General features: G+C 38.4%; 1 protein-coding gene and 1 pseudogene across 1 annotated transcript; both read left to right on the top strand.

Moving 5' to 3' along the window:
* The first annotated feature begins 11,223 nt into the window (after positions 1-11,223).
* Positions 11,224-16,392, top strand: prr35 (proline rich 35). Its single transcript, XM_056366282.1, has 3 exons — positions 11,224-11,248; positions 13,295-14,873; positions 15,078-16,392. The coding sequence occupies exons 2-3, from the start codon at positions 13,465-13,467 to the stop codon at positions 15,895-15,897; spliced, it is 2,229 nt and encodes a 742-aa protein (XP_056222257.1). The 5' UTR covers positions 11,224-11,248; positions 13,295-13,464; the 3' UTR covers positions 15,898-16,392.
* A 2,150-nt stretch (positions 16,393-18,542) lies between these two features.
* On the top strand, positions 18,543-23,625 carry LOC130162549 (toll-like receptor 13; annotated as a pseudogene).
* Positions 23,626-23,804: the final 179 nt, after the last annotated feature.

Consider the following 23,804-nt stretch of genomic DNA (forward strand, 5'->3'; position numbering starts at 1 on the left):
AGTACACCAAGGCATAAAAAGTCATAAAAACGACATAGTATAGTATGGCATAAAAACGTCAAAAAATGTTATAGTATACCAAGGCATTATATATCATAGTATAGAAAGGCATAAAAACGTCAAAAAAACGTCATAGTATAATAAGGCATAAAATGTCATGAAAATGTCATAGTATAGTAAGGCATTGAATGTCAAAAAATTTAATAGTAAAGTGAAGCATAAAAATGTCAAAAAATGTCATAGTATACTAAGGCATAAAAATGTAAAAAAAAGTCACAGTATAATAAGACATGAAAACGTCAAAAAACGTCATGGTATAATAAGACATGAAAACATTACAAAACGTCCTAGTATAGTAAGGCATAAAAATGTCATAAAAACATCATAGTACAATAAAGCATAAAAATGCGAAAAAATGTCATAGTATACTAAGGCATAATATATCATAGTATAATAAGGTGTAAGATGTCATAAAAACGTCATACTATATTAAGGCATAAAATGTCATACAAACGTCATAGTATAATAAGGCATAAAAACGTAAAAAAACGTCATAGTATGATAAGGCATAAATGTCATGAAAACGTCATAGTATAGTATGGCATAAAATGTCAAAAAATGTCATGTATAGTAAGGCATAAAAATGTCAAAAAATGTCATAGTATACTAAGGCATAAAAAAGTCATAAAAACGACATTATATAATAAGGCATAAAAACGTCAAAAAATGTTATAGTATACCAAGGCATTATATATCATAGCATAGGAAGGCATAAAATGACATGAAAACGTCATAGTATTCCAAGGCATAAAAAGTCATAAAAGCAACATAGTATTAAAAGGCATAAAAATGTCAAAAAATGTCACAATATACCAAGGCATAATAAATCATAATATAGTCAGGCATAAAATGTCATAAAAACATCATAGTATAATAAGGCATAAAAACGTAAAAAAAAAATGTCATAGTATAGTATGGCATTAAGTGTCAAAAAATGTCAATTGTATAGCAAGGCATAAAAATGCGAAAAAATGTCAAAAAATGTCATTGTATACTAAGGCATAATATGTCATAGTTAGTAAAGCATAAAAACGTCAAAAAATGTCCTAGTATATTAAGCCATAAAATGTTGTAAAAAATTCATAGTAGTAAGGCATAAAATGTCATAAAAACGTCATAGTATAGGAAGGAATAAAATTCCATAAAAACATCATATTATAATAAGGCATAAAATTTCAAAAAACATCATAGTAAAGTAAGGCGTAAAATGTCATAAAAATGTCATTGTATAGTAAGGCGTAGAGTATACTAATGCTTTGGAATCGCTAATTAACCTACAGTGTACATTTTTGGATTGCGGGAGGAAACCAGAGTACCCTGAGAAAAACGAAGGAGGCATCGTGAGAACATGCGAGCTCCACACAAAAAGGCCCCTCAGTTGGGGATTGAACTGACAATCTTCTGTGCGTGAAGCAAGAGCTCTAACCACTGTACCACCACATCGATCCTACACCATGTTAAAATATAGGAAGGTATGAAAACATCATAGTAAAGTGTGGCGTCATAGTATAGTAAAGCATAAAAACTCACAGTATACTAAAGAATTGGAGTCGGTAATTAACCTAAAGGGCATGTTTCTGGATGCGGGAGGAAACCAGAACACCACAACCTCCACTCAAAAAGGCGGCACATCTGGGTATTGAACTGACAACCTTCTGAGTCTATAGCAAGAGCACTAACCACTACACCATCACATCAACCAATGAGAACTTTAAATTATAGTAGGGTATAAAAACATCATAGTGAGGTGTGGTATTAAAATCATGGTATAGTGTGACATAGAATGTCATAAAAACGACATAATATAGTAAGGCAAAAATGTCAAAAAATGTCATAGTATAGTAAGGCATAAAATGTCATAAAAACGTCATAGTATAGTAAGGCATAATATGTCAGTATAGTAAGGCATAAAAATGTCAAAAAACATCATTGTAAAATAAGGCATAAAATGTCATAAAAATGTCGTAAAGTGTACATTTTTGGATTGTGGAGGAGACCAGACTACCCTGAGAAAAGCCAAGGAGGCATCAAGAGAACATGCGAATTCCACACAAAAAGGAACATCAGCCAGGGATTGAACCATCACCCTTCAACATGTGAAGCAATAGCACTAAACACTGCACCATCATTTCTACCTGAAAAGCATACATAATATAGAAGCACATAAAAACGTCATAGTATGGCGTGGTATTGAAATCATAGTATAGTGAGGCATGAAAATTAAAAACTCATACTATAGTAGGGCATAAAAATGTCAAAAAATGTCATAGTATATTAAGACATGAAAACATCAAAAATTGTCAAAGTATAGTAAGGCATAAAAAGTCACAGTATACTAAAGAATTGGAGTCGGTAATTAACATAAAGTGTATGTTTTTGGATCACGGCAGGAAACCAGAGTACCAGAGAAAAACAAAAGAGGCATTGCGAGAACATGCAAACGCAAAAGAAAAAGGCTGCATAGCTCAGGAGAATATGTCACAAAAAATGTCATGGTATAGTAAGGCATAAAAATGTCAAAAAAAGTCATAGTATAATAAGGCATAATATGTCATAGTATAGTGAGGCATAAAATGTCATAAAAACATGATAGTATAATAATGCACAAAATCATCAAAAACGTCATAGTACAGTAAGGTATAACATGTCATAGTATAGTGAGGAATAAAATGTTATAAAAACATCATAGTATAATAAGGGTATATTAAGTCATAAAATGTCATCAAAACATCATAGTATAGCAATGCATAAAAACGTCAAAAAATGTCATAGTATACTAAGGCATAAAAATTTCAAAAAATGTCATAGTATACTATGGCACAAAATCATCAAAAAACATCATAGTACAGTAAAGCATAACATATCATAGTATAGTAAGGCATAAAATGTCATCAAAACGTCATAGTATAGTAAGGTATAACATGTCATAGTATAGTGAGGAATAAAATGTTATAAAAACATCATAGTATAATAAGGGATATATTAAGGCATAAAATGTCATCAAAACATCATAGTATAGCAATGCATAAAAACGTCAAAAAATGTCATAGTATACTAAGGCATAAAAATTTCAAAAAATGTCATAGTATACTATGGCACAAAATCATCAAAAAACATCATAGTACAGTAAAGCATAACATATCATAGTATAGTAAGGCATAAAATGTCATCAAAACGTCATAGTATAGCAATGCATAAGACACATCAAAAAATGTATAGTAAGGCATAAAAATGTAAAAAAAAAGGTCATAGTAAGGTAAGGCATAAAATGTCATAATATAGTAAGACATAAAAATGTAAAAAAAACGTCATATTAAAGTAAGGCATAAAATGTCATCAAAACATCATAGTATAGCAATGCATAAAAACGTCAAAAAATGTCATAGTATACTAAGGCATAAAAATTTCAAAAAATGTCATAGTATACTATGGCACAAAATCATCAAAAAACATCATAGTACAGTAAAGCATAACATATCATAGTATAGTAAGGCATAAAATGTCATCAAAACGTCATAGTATAGCAATGCATAAGACACATCAAAAAATGTATAGTAAGGCATAAAAATGTCAAAAAAAAGGTCATAGTAAGGTAAGGCATAAAATGTCATAATATAGTAAGACATAAAAATGTAAAAAAAACGTCATATTAAAGTAAGTCATAAAAACATCATAGTATAGTAAGGCATAAAATGTCAAAAAATGTAATTTTATAATAAGGCATAAAAACATGAATAAATGTCATAATATAGTAAGGCATCAAAATGTCAAAAAATGTCATAGTATACTAAGGCATAAAAATGTCAAAAAATGTCATAGTATACTAAGGCACAAAATCATCAAAAAATGTCATAGTACAGTAAAGCATAACATATCATAGTATAGTAAGGCATAAAATATCATCAAAACGTCATAGTATAGCAATGCATAAGACACATCAAAAAATGTATAGTATGTCATAATATAGTAAGGCATCAAAATGTCATAGTATAGTAAGGCATAAAAAGTCATAAAAGAGTTACAGTATAGTAAGGCATAAAATGTCATAAAAACGCCATAGTCTAGTAAGGCATCAAAATGTCAAAAAATGTCATAGTATACTAAGGCATAAAAATTTCAAAAAATGTTTTAGTATACTAAGGCACAAAATCATCAAAAAACATCATAGTACAATAAAGCACAACATATCATAGTATAGTAAGGCATAAAATGTCATCAAAACATCATAGTATAGCAATGCATAAGACACATCAAAAAATGTATAGTAAGGCATAAAAATGTCAAAAAAAAGGTCATAGTAAGGTAAGGCATAAAATGTCATAATATAGTAAGACATAAAAATGTAAAAAAAACGTCATATTAAAGTAAGTCATAAAATGTCATAAAAACATCATAGTATAGCAATGCATAAAAACGTCAAAAAATGTCATAGTATACTAAGGCATAAAAATTTCAAAAAATGTCATAGTATACTATGGCAAAAAATCATCAAAAAATGTCATAGTACAGTAAAGCATAACATATCATAGTATAGTAAGGCATAAAATATCATCAAAACGTCATAGTATAGCAATGCATAAGACACATCAAAAAATGTATAGTAATGCATAAAAATGTAAAGAAAAACGTCATAGTAAGGTAAGGCATAAAATGTCATAAAAACATCATAGTATAATCAGGCATAAAAACATCAATAAATGTCATAATATAGTAAGGCATCAAAATGTCAAAAAATGTCATAGTATAGTAAGGCATAAAAAGTCATAAAAGAGTTACAGTATAGTAAGGCATAAAATGTCATAAAACGTCATAGTCTAGTAAGGCATCAAAATGTCAAAAAATGTCATAGTATACTAAGGCATAAAAATTTCAAAAAATGTCATAGTATACTAAGGCACAAAATCATCAAAAAACATCATAGTACAATAAAGCATAACATATCATAGTATAGTAAGTCATAAAATGTCATCAAAACGTCATAGTATAGCAATGCATAAGACACATCAAAAAATGTATAGTAAGGCATAAAAATGTCAAAAAAAAGGTCATAGTAAGGTAAGGCATAAAATGTCATAATATAGTAAGACATAAAAATGTAAAAAAAACGTCATATTAAAGTAAGTCATAAAATGTCATAAAAACATCATAGTATACTAAGGCACAAAATCATCAAAAAACGTCATAGTACAGTAAAGCATAACATATCATAGTAAGGTAAGGCAAGGCATAAAATGTCATAAAAACATCATAGTATAATCAGGCATAAAAACATCAATAAATGTCATAATATAGTAAGGCATCAAAATGTCAAAAAATGTCATAGTATAGTAAGGCATAAAAAGTCATAAAAGAGTTACAGTATAGTAAGGCATAAAATGTCATAAAAACGTTATAGTCTAGTAAGGCATCAAAATCATCAAAAAACATCATAGTACAATAAAGCATAACATATCATAGTATAGTAAGGCATAAAATGTCATCAAAACGTCATAGTATAGCAATGCATAAGACACATCAAAAAGTGTATAGTAAGGCATAAAAATGTCATAGCATAGTGAGGCATAAAATGTCATAAAAACATCATAATATAGTAAGACATAAAAATGTAAAAAAAACGTCATATTAAAGTAAGGCATAAAATGTCATAAAAACATCATGGTATAATCAGGCATAAAAATGTCAAAAAATGTCATTGTATAGTAAGGCATCAAAATGTCAAAAAATGTCATAGTATACTAAGGCATAAAAATGTCAAAAAATGTCATAGTACAGTAAAGCATAACATAGTATAGTAAGGCATCAAAATGTCAAAAAACGTCATAGTATACTAAGGCATAATATGTCATAGTATAGTAAGGCATAAAATGTCATAAAAACATCATAATATAGTAAGACATAAAAATGTCATCAAAATGTCATAGTATAGCAATGCATAAGACACATCAAAAAATCTATAGTAAGGCATAAAAATGTAAAAAAAAAAAAGTCATATTAAGGTAAGACATAAAAATGTCAAAAAATGTCATAGTATACTAAGGCATAAAAAGTCATAAAAGAGTTACAGTATAGTAAGGCATAAAATGTCATAAAAACGTCATAGTATAGGAAGGCATAAAACGTCAAAAATGTCATACTATAGTAAGAATGTGAAAAAACATCATAATATAGTAAGACATAAAATGTCATAAAAACATCATAGTATAATCGGCATAAAAATGTCAAAAAATGTCATAGTATACTAAGGCATAATATGTCATAGTATAGTGAGGGATAAAATGTCATAAAAACATCATAATATAGTAAGGCATAAAAATGTAAAAAAAAAAAAAGTCATATTAAGATAAGACATAAAAATGTCAAAAAATGTCATAGTATACTAAGGCATAAAAAGTCATAAAAGAGTTACAGTATAGTAAGGCATAAAATGTCATAAAAACGTCATAGTATAGGAAGGCATAAAACGTCAAAAACGTCAAAAATGTCATACTATTGTAAGAATGTGAAAAAACATCATAGTATAGTAAGACATAAAATGTCATAGTATAGTGAGGGATAAAATGTCATAAAAACATCATAATATAGTAAGGCATAAAAATGTAAAAAAATGTCATAGTATAGTAAGGCATAAAATGTCATAAAAAAGTCATAGTAGTAAGGCATAAAATGTCATAAAAAAGTCATAGTAGTAAGGCATAAAATGTCATAAAACCATCATAGTGTAAGCAGGCATAAAAATGTCAAAAAATGTCATAGTATAAAAAGGCATAAAAATATAAAAAATGTCATAGTGTACAGTAATAAGGCATCAGGAGAACATGCAAACTCCACACAAAAAGGCCCTCCGCTGGGACAACCGCCGACAACTTTCTATGTAAGAAGCAAGCCCCCTAAGCACTGTGTCATCATGTCAACGTCTTAGCAAGATATAATATAGTAGGGTATAACAACGGCATAATAAGGTGTGGTATTACAATCATAGTATAATAAGACACATAAAGTCATAAAAACATCATTGTGTAGTAAGGCATAAAACATCAAAAAACATCATAGTATATTAAGGCATAAAAATGTCAAAAAACATAATTGTATTGTAGGGCATAAAAAGTCACAGTATACTAAGGCATTGGAGTCACTAATTAACCTAAAGTGCATTGTTTTTGATTGCGGGAGGTAACCAGAGTACCCTGATAAAATCCATGGAGGCATAGGCAGAACTGCCAAACTCCACAGAAAAAGGCCCCTAGCCCAGGGTTTGACCCCTCAACCCTCTGAGTTTGAATCAACAGTTCTACCAACTGTACCACCATGTCAAAGCACCACACATGCATAATTTAGTAAGCCATAAAATCATAATAGTATGGTTCGGCATAAAAGGTCATAGTAAGGTAAGGCATAAAAAAGTCATAATATAGTATGACAAAATAACATCATAGTATTGTTAGGGATAAAAACGTAAAAAATCGTCATTGTATATTAAAGGATAAAAATAAGGCATATTATACTTAACATAAAATGTCATAGTATGTTAAGGCATAAAAAGCCATCGTATATTAACGTACAAAAAAGTCATAGTCTAGTAAAGTATAAAATGTCATAGCATAGTAATGCATTAAAACGACACAGTACAGTAAGGACTAAAAAGTCACAGTATAGTAACACAAAAGCGTCATATCATAAGGCATTTAACACGTAAAAGGATGACATGCAAACTTAACACAGAAATCTCCCTGGCTCAGGTTTCCTACCCAGAACCTCCTGAGTGGGAGACAAGTTCTAACTGTACCACTTCATCCCAAAGTCTTAGTATAGTAGGCCAAAAAATATTATTGTACAGTAAGGCTAAATAAAGTCATAGTAAAATACAGCATAAAAAGTCATTGGCACAATTAATCATATTCAGGAGGGAACATCACACAATACTCTGCTTTAACTTTTTAAATACAATTATAACTGTACACTGTACAACAATGTCAAATTTATTATGTATCTGCTTGTTTAAGTGCTTCACTGAAGTGAGTGTCAAATCACACACACAGTAAAAATATTTAAAACTAAAACATATTATTCAATCATTAAAAAAAATTCTCAGGTATTTTTATATTGACACGTTTTATTTTACATTTTATTTATCCAGCGTGGCATATTTTTTATATATTGAAACTTTTAGATCTCTACTACAATTTAGATTTGAAAACATGAAATTGTGTTGGGTTCCTTCAATAATCTTAGACTTTACAAGGCATCACTCATACCAACAATCGCTTCCCAAACCAGAACAGAAATGGCAGCACTGCAGTAGTCAATCCTCACTTAACACACTTACACTTAACAGAAGACACTGACACCATCTCCCAAGTGCCTCTGTAGTTGGAGAGAAACTGTTTCTTATACTCTCGGAAAAAAACTGACATAGTCTCCCCTGTGTCTGTGCTTTAAGAGGCAGAGGATCTTTCTCTGTTTCTCTTGCCTCTCTTCCTTCTCTACTTGCTCCTCCATGTCATAGTGCGCTCCTGTCGTTCCTCCTGATTTACCAGACATCCCCTTTCCCCTGCTGTCACATTTGGTACAGATGGTTAAGCTCTATGGAGTGGCCTGTCAGTCTCCATTCGGCCGCCTCGGTGTGACAAGGGGCCTGATGGCTTGTGAAGGGCCCCCGACTTTCCCAGCACATGGACACTGACATTTCTCAAAGGAGCTTGCATGCGCGCTCCCCACCCAGCCAGAGGAGAGAAATGAAGAACCTGGAGTTGACCCAAAGCCTGCCACAGGCTAAGAGAGCCAGGGATGGATGGAAGAGAGAGAAGGAGAGAGTGAAGATCGAGAGGTTGAGGTTAGATTTAGAAGAAGACAGCATGAGAGGAAAGAAAGACAAAGAGTAGGAGATGAGGAGTGAGTGGGAGACAAAGCGAAGAATAAAGAAGGCAAGTGAAGTGAAAGAGGACAAAGGAAGAATAAGAGTTAAAGAGAAGTGAGTCTTAACTGTCAGGAGAGACATATGTCAGTCATTGCCTGTGGATGTGATCTTGTAGCTCATGTCAGTAACCCATCCAGTGCCCTGTACCACTGCACTAATCACTCCGTAACCCACCGCCCACCCCCACTGCACCGTTCAGCAGAAAGACTGCCTGTCTGTTTGTGGGGGATGCGGGTGAAGTGAAGCAGAGAACACCCCGTCACCCCTGAACACATTTCCACCTGCACCACCCAGCTGAATCAACCTCATTCAGTTAGACAGACCACTGCTCATCATGGATCAGTGCAAACATAAAGAATGACACACTCCTTTTCCTCTAATCCTGTTACTGTAATTATTACAGAAGAAAAATCAACAAATTTGAAAGAGGGAAATAATCTAAAATTGATTTTTTGACTTGAAACTTTGATTTTGATCAGGAATAATGTAAAGAATGAACCTGACCAGCACAGTTTTTGATGGCACCACAGACACAGTTCCTTTAGTAACAGAAAAACAAAACACTGATCAGCGATAGTGTGTAGTTGTTGTAATTCTTTGTGTGCATGATTATCACTAACTTTAAAACCTTTAGTCCTAAAAAAAGAAAAGAAAAAAATATGCTTTCTTCAAAAAAAGGTCACAATCATGTTCAAAAAATGTTTCCTAATCTGCATCGAAAATCCCAAAGACAGATGAGAGACTGGCAGACTGTGAAATAATCTAGAAGATGTGACGAATATTCGCCTCATTATTCCTCAGATTCTTTTCTTCAGTTTTCCTCTTAGCTTCTGTTTCTACAATACATTTGTTTTCTGAGAATTAGTTAAACAGTTAATGTGCTTTAATCATCCTGTTATGAGAATTTTCTTATATTCATATAATCCCCATCATGAAATATTTTCCTTTGACAAGTGAAAGTTGACGCAAACATGAAATTATTAATAATAAATTGGTTTTCAGGAGGGTTTTTTTCTTTTTCCTCTGTTATTCTTCATTATTTTAATGCATCGTTTTAAGAGTTAAACCTGGAGCTAACAATGAGCACAGAAATGCAAGATTGTGCTGTACTAATAAGAAGCTGAACTCCACTCAGCGAATCACCTGGATGCTGCTAATAAACAGAGCATGTAACTTATGAAGCACTTAATTGTTTCAGTTTTCAGTGCAAGCGTTTGGTTTGAATAAAACATTCACGCAGCTGCCTCATGATGAAATGTCATCTCTGCCCTCCGTTATAATAAGAAGCCATCACCAACCAAACCTTTGCCAGTATTGTGTAAGTTGTTATATTGCATCCTGGCTGCAAGGTAGAGACCGCATTTGACAATCCAGAGGGGGGAGAGAGGGTGTAGAGGGGGGAGCTGCTGTATTGTAGTGCCTCCGGGCAGTGCTCCCAGTCAATATATATCTCCACACTCGCTCCTGCGCTCCCATTTGAGCGGGACGCGCTGCCCTCTCAGTTGCGCTGCAGAGGAGTGACAGCCAGCCTCACCGGGACGCTCTCTAGGTACGGATGATTACATTTCCTCTTTATTTTTATGTAGCTCATGGCATTCAAGCAGGTTAGTTTATTAAGATTAAGGGATATTTATAAAGAGAACTTAAGAAGAGGCCCTCTACATGGTGCTTTTGCTTGCACTAAGAGAATGTTTTTTTTTTTTTTTTTTTATTTGAACTGCACGGCTTTTATAGTTTAGATTTTGGAATATAAATTGCAATGTGAGCGTTTTTTTCTGAGATTAAATCTGATCATAAAGTTATTTTGAATATAATGCAGGTTAACATATTGATTTATTCTATACACTTTTAAATTCAAAATTGAAACTGAATAGTCACAAATTTTACACATTTGCATTATAAAACGTAGTTTTTACACCTATTACATTAATTTTAACCAGGAATAATTAAACCTTGTATTAATTTATCAGCAGCAGCAGCATCATCTGTTGTTTTGCTGCAAAACTTAAATGCCAGTAAATAACTTTATTTATTTATACATGCAATCAATTTGAGGATTGTGTTTATAGAAAAACGTTTTTTTTTACAAAAATAGTTTGATTGCAATATCAAATAAAAACCTGTAATACTGGAAATGAAAGATGAAAAGGCAACAAGCAACAGACTGTGATGATGAATGACACTGAAATTTTAATTCTTAAATCCTCTTTTTTCTTTTGCAGAATCTTTTTTCAGAGGGAGACACACAACAACAACAGATCATTCAGATCTTAGGTAAAGTATTTAATTTAATTTAATTTAATTTCAAGTATGAATTTTATTAAGGTCTACAGCCTTTGTGTGCATTCACTTACTGTACAAATAGTGTGTCCCATAGGCTGTCAGTGGTGTGGTTGCTGTTGCATGTAACTTGTCAAAGCTTTTACTGTGGTGAACCTCCTTAATTGCAACAATAGATGTTCAAGCGGTGATGCTTGTTTGATCATCAGCCCTAAAAGCTTAAAACAAGACCGCAGGGTTTGGATATGGGGCAGCGGGGGGGCCAAAGTGCACAGTCAGTGGAGAGTCAAGCGGATAGCAGTGGCCAGGAGAGGGAAAAACCTACAGTAAAAATGATTTTTATTGATTGGCTCGTAGCAGCAGCTGTTAGGCTCCATTATGAGCTCAAAGCCCAGGTCAGAGCCCTGGGGCGGACAAGTGAGCCAATCAAATGGTCAGCCACCAATGGGCCAAGTCTGAGGGTCCAGTTGGGAGAGCAGTTGGCAACAGCCTGCCATCCTGTGTTAAGCTCACTGTGTCTTTCATCATCAACCCTTGTGCTGTGGGTGTTATTGATGAGGTTGTCCTCTGTCTCTCAGAATAACAGGCCATCCATCACCGGTGTTTGCTTCACTGGCCTTTATCTCAATTTTTTTTCTTTCTTTTTTTTTTTTTTTTTGTCATGAGCAGTCTGTGTAAGACAGAAAAAGATTAGTTGGTGAAGTTTATTTTTGCCTCAGCTTGGACCCTGAGCATCACACAGACTTTCATCTTTGAATGACCTGGGGAAAAAGACAAAAATAAAAGCCTCAAAGCAGAGTGTTTTAAATTGAGGAGCACACTCTTCCTCACATCTTCTTTCACCGCAGGGTTTTCCCACCGGCTTGGCTGGAAGAATAAAAAGATCACAAAGTTTCTGTAATTTAACTGATGAAAAAAACCCATTGTGGGGTATTTAAATTTATTTTGAAGGATTAGAAGAGAGGGATATTAATTAAACTACAGGAGAGAACATTTCTAGGCCAGAAACAGTGATAAGTAAATGGAAATGTGCAAATAGTAGATCACTTTAAAATGCTAAACTGGAGGTGTTTGCAACACATTTCACAAATGGAAGAAAGACAAAATAAAATAGTATTAAAAATAATAAGCAGAAATTAATTAAAATGTCCATTATGAAGGTTTTTTAGCCTCTCTAATCAGACACAAGTTCTAAAATAATCATCCATCACAATAATTAAAGCTTTTTACATTTTATTTGTATGCAGTATATCTTATTCAGCACTTAAAAGCCTTATGATTACAATGTAATCTCTCATAATCTATGCGGTTACTGCTGATTGAGCAACAAAGTCTGACCGAACTCCAAATGCAGAGGTAGTAAGACGAGACAGGAGAGCAGTTGAACCTATGCACCATGTCCTGACCCAGATCCCAGTCCTGGCACTAATGACGCCCTATAGGCATGATGCCAGGCTCTCATTAGGAACCAGGCCTCAAACCCCCAACTCCTCTCCCTTCCATACCCGCCTCTACACAACCCTCAGCCTGGCCGTGCACTGCCTGTAGCTGGCCTCCGAGGGTCCGACCCCTAAACTCAAGCAGGCCTGAGAGTGCTTGTTGCGGGGGCCCCCTGCACAGGTGCAGAGTCCCCCTGTCACGGCCCCTGTTTGCCCCCCAGCCCTGGGCCCTGCTAGCCTTGTGACTTGTACTGCACTGGAACTAATGAGTAGTGGCAGGTACAGTGAGAACTGAGCAGCGTGGGCCTCCCTGCAGTTAGGTTAGTGGCAACCCTCAGCTTAGGCAGACAACAAATGTGCTCTCATAATACACATATGTGCATAATGACCCCCTATACCACCCTTCAGTGCACACACAACTTTATCTTGGATATTTGGATTCACACAGAGCTTCATTTCTGCAAGCTGTCTCCTTTTCTCAGTCACAAAGAAGAAATAGGTGAGGACGTGTAGGCGAAGGATAATGTTACCTAATCTGTTTTTGATCTGTTGATCTGTTCTGCAGTTTTATTCATACAAAATTGTTCTGTTTGTTTCACAGGTTCGTCAAGAAAATGCTCTTTTTCGTCCCCATCCACCTACAAAACTGAGGAAAAACCTGCACCGCATGAAATGTACCTTGGCACAAAAGATAGAAAGTCTAAGCATCTATTTTGAATGATCAAAATTTGAATACATTCACAAAACCTTTATAAATATTAAGACTCAGTCATGTCTAAGGACGACGCCTGCAAAGTGACGTCTGCCAGCAAACACAAGGAGCGCAAGCCGAAGAAGCCTCACTATATTCCCCGTCCATGGGGCAAACCCTACAACTACAAATGCTTCCAGTGTCCTTTCACTTGCATGGAGAAGTCTCACCTGTACAACCATATGAAGTACAGCCTGTGTAAGAACTCCCTCTCTCTGCTCATAGAGTCAGACTGGCCCTATAAAAAGGGCAACATCCTGCACCCAGACCAGCTACGACCCTTTCAGCAGGCACACGGTCTCCGTGCTCCTGGAAAGGATGAGTTAGAGCAGATGACACGGGCCGAGGAGCGACAGAGGCAGCGGAGGAGCCCGGAGGAGGAAGGAGAGGACAGGGAAAGCCAGGGACCAGAGGAAGAAGAGGAGGGAGGACGGGGGGAGGGAGCAGAGATCGCCGGGCTGACGAAAGAGAGCTCCGGCAACAGCAGCAGCAGAGGAGAAGCCACAGAGTGCGCTGCCAAGAAAACCAAACCGCCAGAGTCAGAGCTTCTGATGGCTGACATGCTCTCACTGGAAGACCAGCTTCTACGAGCCCGCTCAGTTGAAGTAGAGGCCCAGCTCAAACACTATAAGCTCTCCAAGACATGTCTAACAGCGCCCGGGCTGCTGTCGGAGCAGTGGCGGCTGTTAACATCCAGCCACACTAAGGCCAAGTCAGAAGGAGCTCAGCCCAGAGTGAGTAGCTCAATTCCCTGTTACCCTCCCCCACCAAACCTGGTGGACTACCAGGATCCCACCGGACTAAATCTGTCAGTGCTCGGGGTGGGCTATCCCATCAGCCCGAGCCTCTTCTCCTACATGAACTCAGCTATTCCCACTGCTGCCACCGGTGTCGCCGCCCAGGCCCACGCACAGCTCGCCCAGCTACCTTTCCTGGCGTCGGCCGCTCAGCTGATGCACCCAGCCTCCGGAGCGCACACAGACAGAGCTCTCATCCCCCCTCGTCTCTACTACCCGTTCCTGTGTGAGCACACGGTCGGAGCGGCCTCCACTCAGAGTGATAGCAGCAAAGGACTCAAGACGTCCACAAACAGTCTAGAGGCAAATCCCCTGTCTGGCTTCCAGCCTAAAGTCAACCTGTGGAAAGTGCCGGCTCTGCGGCCAGGGACCACCGCTGTCTCCCCTGCTGGCTGGGTGTCACCTCAGAGAGACTCCCCCGATCAGGGCTACAGGCTGGGGGATAAAGCGCAGGCCACAGCGAAGGAAGGCAAAGCAAGCTGGGGGCTAAAGAGGACGGGGGCTCCACTGAGGAACCATGAGGCACCTGTGGAGAAAAAGCCAGCCATGGGCTTCACTTTGGACCTGCTGAAGAATATTCAGACTGCATCGACTCTTAACATGGCAGCGGACAAACTTCTCTTCCAGAACAGGTAAAGATTTTCTTACATTTGACTTTTCTTATTTTAGAATAATTATTGTGACTTGTAAAAAGAATAGTAGGAGGAGTATCATCACCACTTTTGTCATAATATCTGCAGTGTAGATTCGACAGGTTAGGAGTATTTTATTCTGTCATTCTCTCAAACATTAAAGGTTTCCATTTACAAAGTTTTTAAATTTTATCCTATCCACAGTTTACAGGACGCTCAGCTTCAGACCCGGCCCACAGAACTGTGGTACAACGATCCTCTCACCAGTCCAAACAGTGAAACATCCTCCCTTTCAACATGTGGCGGGCCCAATAGCCAAGACTCGACTGCTGCTCGGACAATGGGAGAGGGAGCATCAGAGTCGGTGGCTGCTCTCCTGAGTGACCTCTCCAATGCCTTGCAGGAGTACCAAGAGGCTGAGCGCAAAATCTCCCACCTGGAGAAGGAGGACCTTCCTGCCCAGCGCCACCTCTGGGAACACCTGAGCAAAATCCGCAGTGAGCTCTCCCACATCCACCAGGCGCTGGAGCGGACAGCTCGCCAGAGCGACGGGCCTCTGGACCTGTCAGTGAAGAGGGACTCGACAGATTTGGCTGGTGACCAGGGCATGAGAGAGGACAGCAGTCTTAAGGACAACGGTATAGAGTCAGAGGAGGAGGACGAGGAGCTGGAGGAGAAAAAGGAGGAAGAGGAGGATGAGAGTGAGAGGAAGGCGATGAGGGCTTCGTTGGAGAGTCGTAAGCAGTCGTTGGACATGTTGATCAAGATGAGTCAGGCATCAGTGGTAAACACAGAGGTTCTGTCTCCCGGCGGTCTCAGCATCAGGCCCAGCCCGGCTGAGGCCCTGTGGCCGAGCAGAACCACTAAGTGTGAGGCAGACTCCAGCGTCCTGCTCTGCCCCGACGGCCGATCAGTGGTGTTCACCGACATCCCTGCCTCTGCCAAAACCTCAAAGAGACCCCCGTCCATACAGCGACTAGAAGCTCAGTGTCCGCCAAGCCCTTTGACGGCTACTGAAAACTAAACCTCTGCTCCTCTGACTGTAATATAACTGATTCTGTACTGTCCACATATGCGGTTGTCTTTGTAGTCGCTGGCATGGCTTTGATTTTCACTGGCTGGAAGAGGACCGTCGCGCTTATTCTCAGTTTACCTTCACAGAAACCTCACATATTTTGCACCTTATGAGAAAAATGAATGATAATTTGAAAGCGAAGGATTTCTAATGCACTAAGAACATTGATTGTTACTATAAGATTCTTATTAAAATGATTTAAAAATGTAACATCAGCACTTAATATTTTACATCAGGATAATTGAAACAGTGAAGTCCATTAAAATCATGCTGAGAGACAATCCTTTGAATGGATTTGTAAATATTGTAATTACAATAAATGTAAGTAAAACATTTTAAAGGGTAAATGGTTTTATATGGATGATGTCATGTTGGGCTGCATCATTTCACTTGATGAAAATAAAATGTATTATACACACTGTATTTCTTTGAATAAACTGAGTAAAAAACAAAGCGTTTCATTCTTTTTATGAAAGTGGAACAATAAAAGGGAAAATGGGAACAAAATGAGGGACAAGAAACACAAGAAGTGATGAAATAATAATAGATTTTGATTAAATTGTATAAAAGAAAAAAAACTGTAATGTTGTTTCAATACAGTCCCTTTTGGGGGGAGTGTGAGGCTAAGTGCTGTCATCACGATCATTTAGTCTAAATAAGAGACAAACAGATCCGTAGTGGCAGCTCCACCTCACTTCTCTATCTGCCCTGACATAGTCGGGTGGCGGTGCTAAAGGTGAAGTAGCTCCTTGAGCTAAATCACCATCAGTGGGGTTACCTGTGCCTCTGCTCCTGAATCCAGGAGCCCCCCTGCAAAGGTCAGAGCCCCTGGGGCCGAGCTCCACGTTGGTTAAAAGGAGGACTACCTGTCTGACCCAGGGATAAGCACCCAGCGCTGGGCTGCTCCGCCTCCTCTGGCCCCTTCACCACCTTCACACTCAAGACGGAGCGGCAAAGGTCAGCTGCCACGACCAGAGGAGCCACCAGTGGACGTTCAGTCTGAAGAGGTCAGAATGCCTGTCTGATGCTTTTTTTTCAATTTATATTTGATATTTGCTGAATATCTTAATTGAGTTATTACACACACACACACACACACACACACTGTATACATACAGTATGTATATATTTGAAGTTAAGCGTCAGGCAGAGAGATTGGATATGTCCACCACAACAAATAAAAAAGAAAGACCAATAGAAATATTTTCGATATTTTGTTCCCAGATTTGTCACTAAAGTAGAGCTTTAAAAATGAACTGCATGCAGATCCTGCGATGCTTTGAAGAGCAAGATTTTAGACACTTTTAATATAAAGTTTTGAGTAACCAGTTTGTTGGTGATTCCCCTGAAAAAGTAATATGTTAATATCATAATGTTAGCAAACCAGCAAAACGCCCCTGACTGGTTTCAGGTTTTCTGCTCTCTCTGGATAATATTGCTCTGGACTGTAACGTTGCTGATGGCTCCCTCATGTGGACAAAAGATTTAGAGCCATGTGAGTTTTGCTCATGCACTCTACTGTCAGTACTGGAACAGTACAAGAACTGCCTTCAGAAGGTTGAATACAGTGAGACTAAACAACATCCTTCCTCAAAAGGAGACTGATTTATTTAGACAACCATGAACCTTTAGAGAACTGCAGTCTTTTAAAAAAGGAAGTGGAGTTCTGCAACTTAAAGCAGCATAAGACAATAATAAAAGGGTAAGTTTTAATATTTTACTTGAATTGTTATGGTTGGAATATGCTTAATGATGCTGTCATAATACTCAAATTTAGACATATTTAATGTCAAAGAAAACATCTTTTCAAATTACCTCTGCAAAAGTTGTAACATTAATTTAATATTCTGAAAGTTGATTTTTCCCAAGCAATTAGGAAGGGTGGAGAGGTAAAGGATTTTTATTGGATAAAAACAATGATTTCTCTTGTTGTTTGACTGACCATTCACAGTAAATCCTCCTTGTCATATAACCATGTTAGGAGTGATGCAGTGTTTATTTCTATAGAATGGATGTTGAAAATTGTAATATAGTTTAATTAAACAAAGTTTGAAATTGAAAAAAGTTACATTTGTCATTGCAGTAATGTCTCAACAAACAATTCAAGACTGCAATTGATGACTTCCACTTTTGGTCATATGTACTTGTATCTAGATGTGGCTGCTTTCAAATGGGGTATTTATGTTACACAGTGGAGAAAACCTTAAACATTAAAGCAACTATAATCAATATTCTAATTTTTTATAATAGTAATGTATCAAATGACAACATGAAAACTATGTGACAGTGTGAAAGGGGTTGCTATTGGTGATGAACCTAAGAGAGCATTATCACCGCTCTCTGCAGCTTATGAAGTTTTATGGCAAGTTCTAGTTGATTGCGTTGATGATCTCATTGCAGTTTTACACAAAATAGAAGCGATTTATTAGTCGACAAAACACAATTGCAAATGATCTGTGTTTTCCACTGAGTGATGTTATGGTAATAAAGCTGGGTTTTTTTCCTTTCACACCTTGTTTCTGTTGCCTGCAAGAGGCCCTCCCAAAAAACATCCATTTTCTATAAGAACATTTCAACAGAGCTGCCTTGTGAGATTCTTTTTTAACTTACCCACTGACTTTTCAATCTGAATCTACTTTTAGATTTCTTTGGTCTGACTCTGTGCAGTCTGTGACAAGGGAGTTGCCAAGTGATGATGGTGCAAACCGTCCTGTTCCTGCTTCTGCTCAACGCCTCGGCCTGCTGTGGTTTTGGCTTTCGAGGCTGCTCTCAGAACTACCCCGCGACCAATATCATGTGGTGCTTCAACCGGAATATCGCCAACTTGTCTGATGTCATTAGCATGATCCCTGATAACGTAATAACAATCAACCTGTCCAAGAACAAGATCAGAGTCATCCCACCTGGATCATTCAGCCAGGTGCTTGGGCTCAAAAACTTGGACCTGAGCCAGAACCAGCTGGACTCTCTAAAAGGAGGAGAATTCAGAGGCCTGGTTGTCCTGGATCTCCTCAACCTTAGCAGCAATAACATCTCCAGCATCCACTCCAGTGTCTTTGAGGGACTCACCAGGCTTCGAATTCTTCTGCTGCCCTTCAACAGACTTGCAACAATTTCACCAGGTATCTTTAATTACCTTCCAGCGATTCATGAAGTCAACCTGTCTCTCAACATGCTCAAGACTTTCAGCTGTGTAGAGTCTGGAGGCTCCTCCACTCTTAAGCATCTCCATCTTTTTGCAAACTACATCCAAAGGGTAAATGTGAGCTGCTTCCCTGCCCTTGAGTACATCAGGCTGTCCAATAACTCAAAGCTGGAGCTGCAGGCAGATGTTTTTGCCTCCAACCCAAGGCTGAAGTTTCTGCTTCTTCAGAGCGTGAAAGTGGAAGCGCTGGTGGGACTCTCTATGGACACAAAGAGGAAGCTCACTTGGGTGGCATTTTCTCTGTTTTTGGACAAATCTCCTCTGACTGTCTGTAGAGTGATAGAAGGAATGGACCAGCTTAATAGAATAGAGGTATGTGTACTCCTTGTAAAACAGAATCATTTTGCATACCAAAATCAATATTTTGTAAATGTCTTGTAAAAAAATATGTCAATTTTAACATGATACAGGTTGACCTGAAAGGATCCAGGTTACCGCACCATAACTCCAGCCTGCTGAACTGTTCTGCCCCAGCAGTCGTCATTATTATGGATGCAAACTTTGGCAATGTTGCCCATTTGTCGCTGGGTAAAGGGAACACGAGCGGCCTTTATCTCATTAACTGTGGGTTGAAGCAGATATCTCACACAACATTTGACGGTTTCCAAAAACTGAAAACGCTGCAGCTGAATCAAAATAAGATCATTGTTCAGCAGGACGCATTCAAAGGCCTGACCGATCTCACCTTTTTGAGTTTTGACAGGAGCAAAATACGTGACATCAACCCAAACTGGTTTGTCCCTCTGAAGAAGCTGACTCGTCTCTCTCTCATAAAGAATGAAGTTCTTGATTTGGCACCAAAGGTATTCAGTGCTCTCACCCAACTTGAGCAGCTCTACTTGCAGTTCAACCTGCTGAAATACATCACGAAGAAGCCTTTCAGTAAGCTGCGGAAGCTAAGCAAGCTCAACCTCAGTTTGAACATCATTGATTTCATCGAAGAGGGTTCCTTCCAAGATCTGACAAGTCTGAGGTATTCATGATTCTCTGCTTGTGTATTCATCTTTTCTCTCTGCCCATTTATCTAACACATCTTTTTATCCATTAGATACCTGGACTTAAGTGGAAACCGCATCAAGAGGCTGACACCATCTATTCTGTCTGGACTTGTAAATTTGAGGACATTTGTTCTGTACAACAACCGCCTCCATTTTAGATCTTACGAATCTCCTTTCATCAACCTTACTTCTCTGCAGGTAAATGCGTTTCTTTGAGGTGGGAATATGCTCTTCCTGCTCAGTAGAGGAAGAGGAATGCACTGTGTGAATAAATCTGCCTTTCTGTTTCTGTATCTGTCTATCTTCCATGTCCATTTTGGAGTATCTGGAGATGAACTACCAGGGGCCTGGAGGTCGGGGCATTGGGGATATTGGGCCGCATTTCTTCCAAGGTCAACGTCAACTTATCTGGGTTGGGATTGGGCACAGCATCTTGCTCAACATCCACCCTGATGCTTTCAGTCCTCTGGTGAATTTGAAGCAACTGTACATAGCTGGAGTGATTATGAAAACGACCAACCTGAGTGCAGTGTTCTCCCCTCTGAAAAGGCTGAAGAATGTGACTCTTTACAGGGTTGACCTCGACGCTCTGCCTGCTAACCTGTTGCCTCCAGATAATGCACTGGAAGTTCTCAAAGTCCAGTCAAACCACCTCCACACTGTGGACAAAATTATGCTGGAAGCTTTGCCAAGGTAGAGGAGCCACCGCTGGCAGCAGCTTCGTATTTACTTTATAGTCACGAGAGCGGTATCAAGCTTCTCATCTAACTCTTGGCAAAAAAGTGAAGAGGTGTATTTGTTATGATAGGTTCACTGGTTTTCAACTTAAACCCTGTTGCTTTACATCATTCATGACGGTGCATCACCACCTGCTTCAGTCTGAAGAAACATGAGCCATCACTGCACTTCCTTAGTGAGCCTAAATATACAGTAGTCCAGACACCATGATGAATCTTACAAGATGATCACATGTATATTCATGTTCAACTTCGATTTGAGCTAAAAACAAATTTCAGCAAAATAATGTCAATCAAAATTCTGTATTTCATTTCACTATGTGGTGAGTTTCCCCCTTTTCAGCACTAAATTTATCAGAAGACCTAAGTGATCACCCTGTCAGAATGTAAAGAGCAGGTAATTTAAAACCATCAGTGAATTTCTCCGAGACATGATCACAGAGAATGTGAAAACAACTTTTTAACAAAGCCTAGGCAGAAAAACAGTAACGTTCCCTTTAATATTTAGGTGAAGAACTGGGTCTAAATCTACCCTTCAATTTCTGTTTTTTTTTTACACCTATTCAACAAGCGCTGGACTTCATTTCCTTCCCTATAGACAAAAGTTGTGAATATGACACTTCTCTATACTGTGTTCACATGTTCTTTGACATGTTTCAGGACCTAAGTCACTGATTCAAATGTATAAAATACAGGCACCTTCCTAAGTACAACATAAATATCTACTCTGGCAAAAAAAAAACAGCCAGTCATACTTTGTACTGCATTCATTATATGATACACGAGAACCTGTATTTTCCTAAATGAGAAAAGGTCAGTCACACATGTGCCTTCTACTACATTCTGATATCACATCCTCCTCACCCTCACCAGATAAACTGACAGTCTAATAACTGCATCACAAAACCAGACGGATGATCCCTGTCAAATAGACACACTATGAATGAGCAACAAATGAATGAGGTACTGCCTCTGTGTCAACTTTACCTGTACTAGTACACAGATATCCATCCATTTTCTACCGCTTATCCTCTAGTAGGGTCGCGGGGGGGCTGGAACCTATCCCAGCATCTTTTCGGGCGAGAGGCGGGGTTCACCCTGCACAGTTCGCCAGTCCATCGCAGGGCAAACACATAGAGACAGACAACCATTCACACTCACAGCCACACCTATGGTCAATTTAGAGTATCCAATTAGCCTAGTCCCCATTTTGCATGTCTTTGGACTGTGGGAGGAAGCCGAAGTACCCGGAGAGAACCCACTAGTACACAGATATTTTTGTATGAATTTGAATTGAATGTGTGTTGAATTGTGTGTTTCCAGATTGCGTACATTGGACATTACAGAAAACCCCCTCACCTGCACCTGTGAGAACGCCTGGTTCAAGAGCTGGGCGATCCATAATGCTCATACACAGGTACAGAAATTAATATATGTTATCAATCAAATAAAAGTACATGGCTGTAACTTTCTTTGACTGTTCAAATGAAACAATTTCCTTGTTTTTTCCTGTTAAATTCCCTCCAGGTGCTGTACCTGTACAACCTCCAGTGTGACAACGACCGGAGAGATCCCTACCTGTGGCAGTTTGATGATAAGGCTTGCTCCTATGAGGAGGTTTCCTTAACTCTCTTCATCACCTGCTCTGTGATGGATGTGTTGTTTGTATGTTTGTGTCTGGCCTGGCACACACAGGGCCCTGCCATGCGCTATCTGCTGCTCATCCTCAAGGCAAAACTACGTGGACGTAGAGGGGCAGCAGGGACCAAATTCCAGTACGACGCCTTTGTTTCCTACAGCTCTAAGGACGAGGCCTGGGTGATGGGTCAGCTGGTGCCCAGTCTAGAGAGGCCAGCTGCTGGTGCACAGAGGCTCAGACTGTGCCTCCACCACAGAGACTTCCGCCCCGGCACAGCTGTCCTGGAGAACATCGAGGCAGCCATCTACAGCGCTCGCCACACCATCTGTGTGGTGACACGTCACTTCCTGCGCAGTGAGTGGTGCTACATGGAGTTTCAGCTGGCCAGTCTGAGGCTTCTGTGTGATGGCAGTGACGTCCTGCTGCTGGTCTTGCTGGAGGAGATACCTCAACACTGTCTGTCTCCCTACATACGCCTGTGCAAGATTGTCCGCAAGAAGACCTACCTGCTGTGGCCTGAGAAACCAGAGGAGCAGGACGCTTTCTGGGTCAGACTGAGAGATGTTTTGAAAGACGAGATGGAGGAGGAGGAGGAGAAGGAGGGAGGAAGAGGAGGAGAGGCTGAGTTGGCTCGGCTGATTGGCTAGAAAAAATGCTAACTATTTTAACACGCCCGTAGTTACCTTTTCACAACCTGATGAGTGTGCATTGCATCAGAAACCTTTACATTTTCAGGCTGTTAAATGCAGAGTAATGTAAAAACAAAGAAAACACTCAACAACAGCCAACTGCAATTAAGGTAGCAGTAAACTGTAGAGGTGGAATTACTCAGTATAATAACATAGTGATGTCAATAAAAATAAATTGGACCAGATGTAATAAAACATTTATTGTATTAGACTGAGACTTACTTAGACTAAAGAATGTGTTACTGTCTGACATGTTTTACAAAAGAAACTGGGTTAACCGTTGCTATGTATTATGTTGTATTCGGCTTGAACACTTCATCACTGCTGCCAGATAAAAAGTCAAAGCCACAGTAGTTTTTTTTCAGAGTACCTCTGCATGGCTTATAATAATAAAGTGCTGTAATTATCACTCTGTGGCCTGTGAAGTGAAGCGTGTGCCGTTTTTTCATAACGAGAAAGTTCACACCTGGTCAAATCTGTACAACAGAGTAGTTACGAGATGGGTTGTCAAAAGCTTTTTATATTGACAATACTGCCTGTAAACAGTATTTCACTGCTGTAGTAGGTCAAGGTGGAGCAACTTTATAT

Source organism: Seriola aureovittata, chromosome 21 (genome assembly GCF_021018895.1).
Source record: "Seriola aureovittata isolate HTS-2021-v1 ecotype China chromosome 21, ASM2101889v1, whole genome shotgun sequence".
Taxonomy (NCBI): domain Eukaryota; kingdom Metazoa; phylum Chordata; class Actinopteri; order Carangiformes; family Carangidae; genus Seriola; species Seriola aureovittata.

Bases quoted from the DNA above. Each gene is read 5' to 3' on its own strand.
- prr35 (XM_056366282.1), top strand. From the start codon at position 13,465: ATGTCTAAGGACGACGCCTGCAAAGTGACGTCTGCCAGCAAACACAAG. The intron at 14,874-15,077 runs GTAAAGATTTTC...TCCTATCCACAG, and splicing joins AAACTTCTCTTCCAGAACAG to TTTACAGGACGCTCAGCTTC.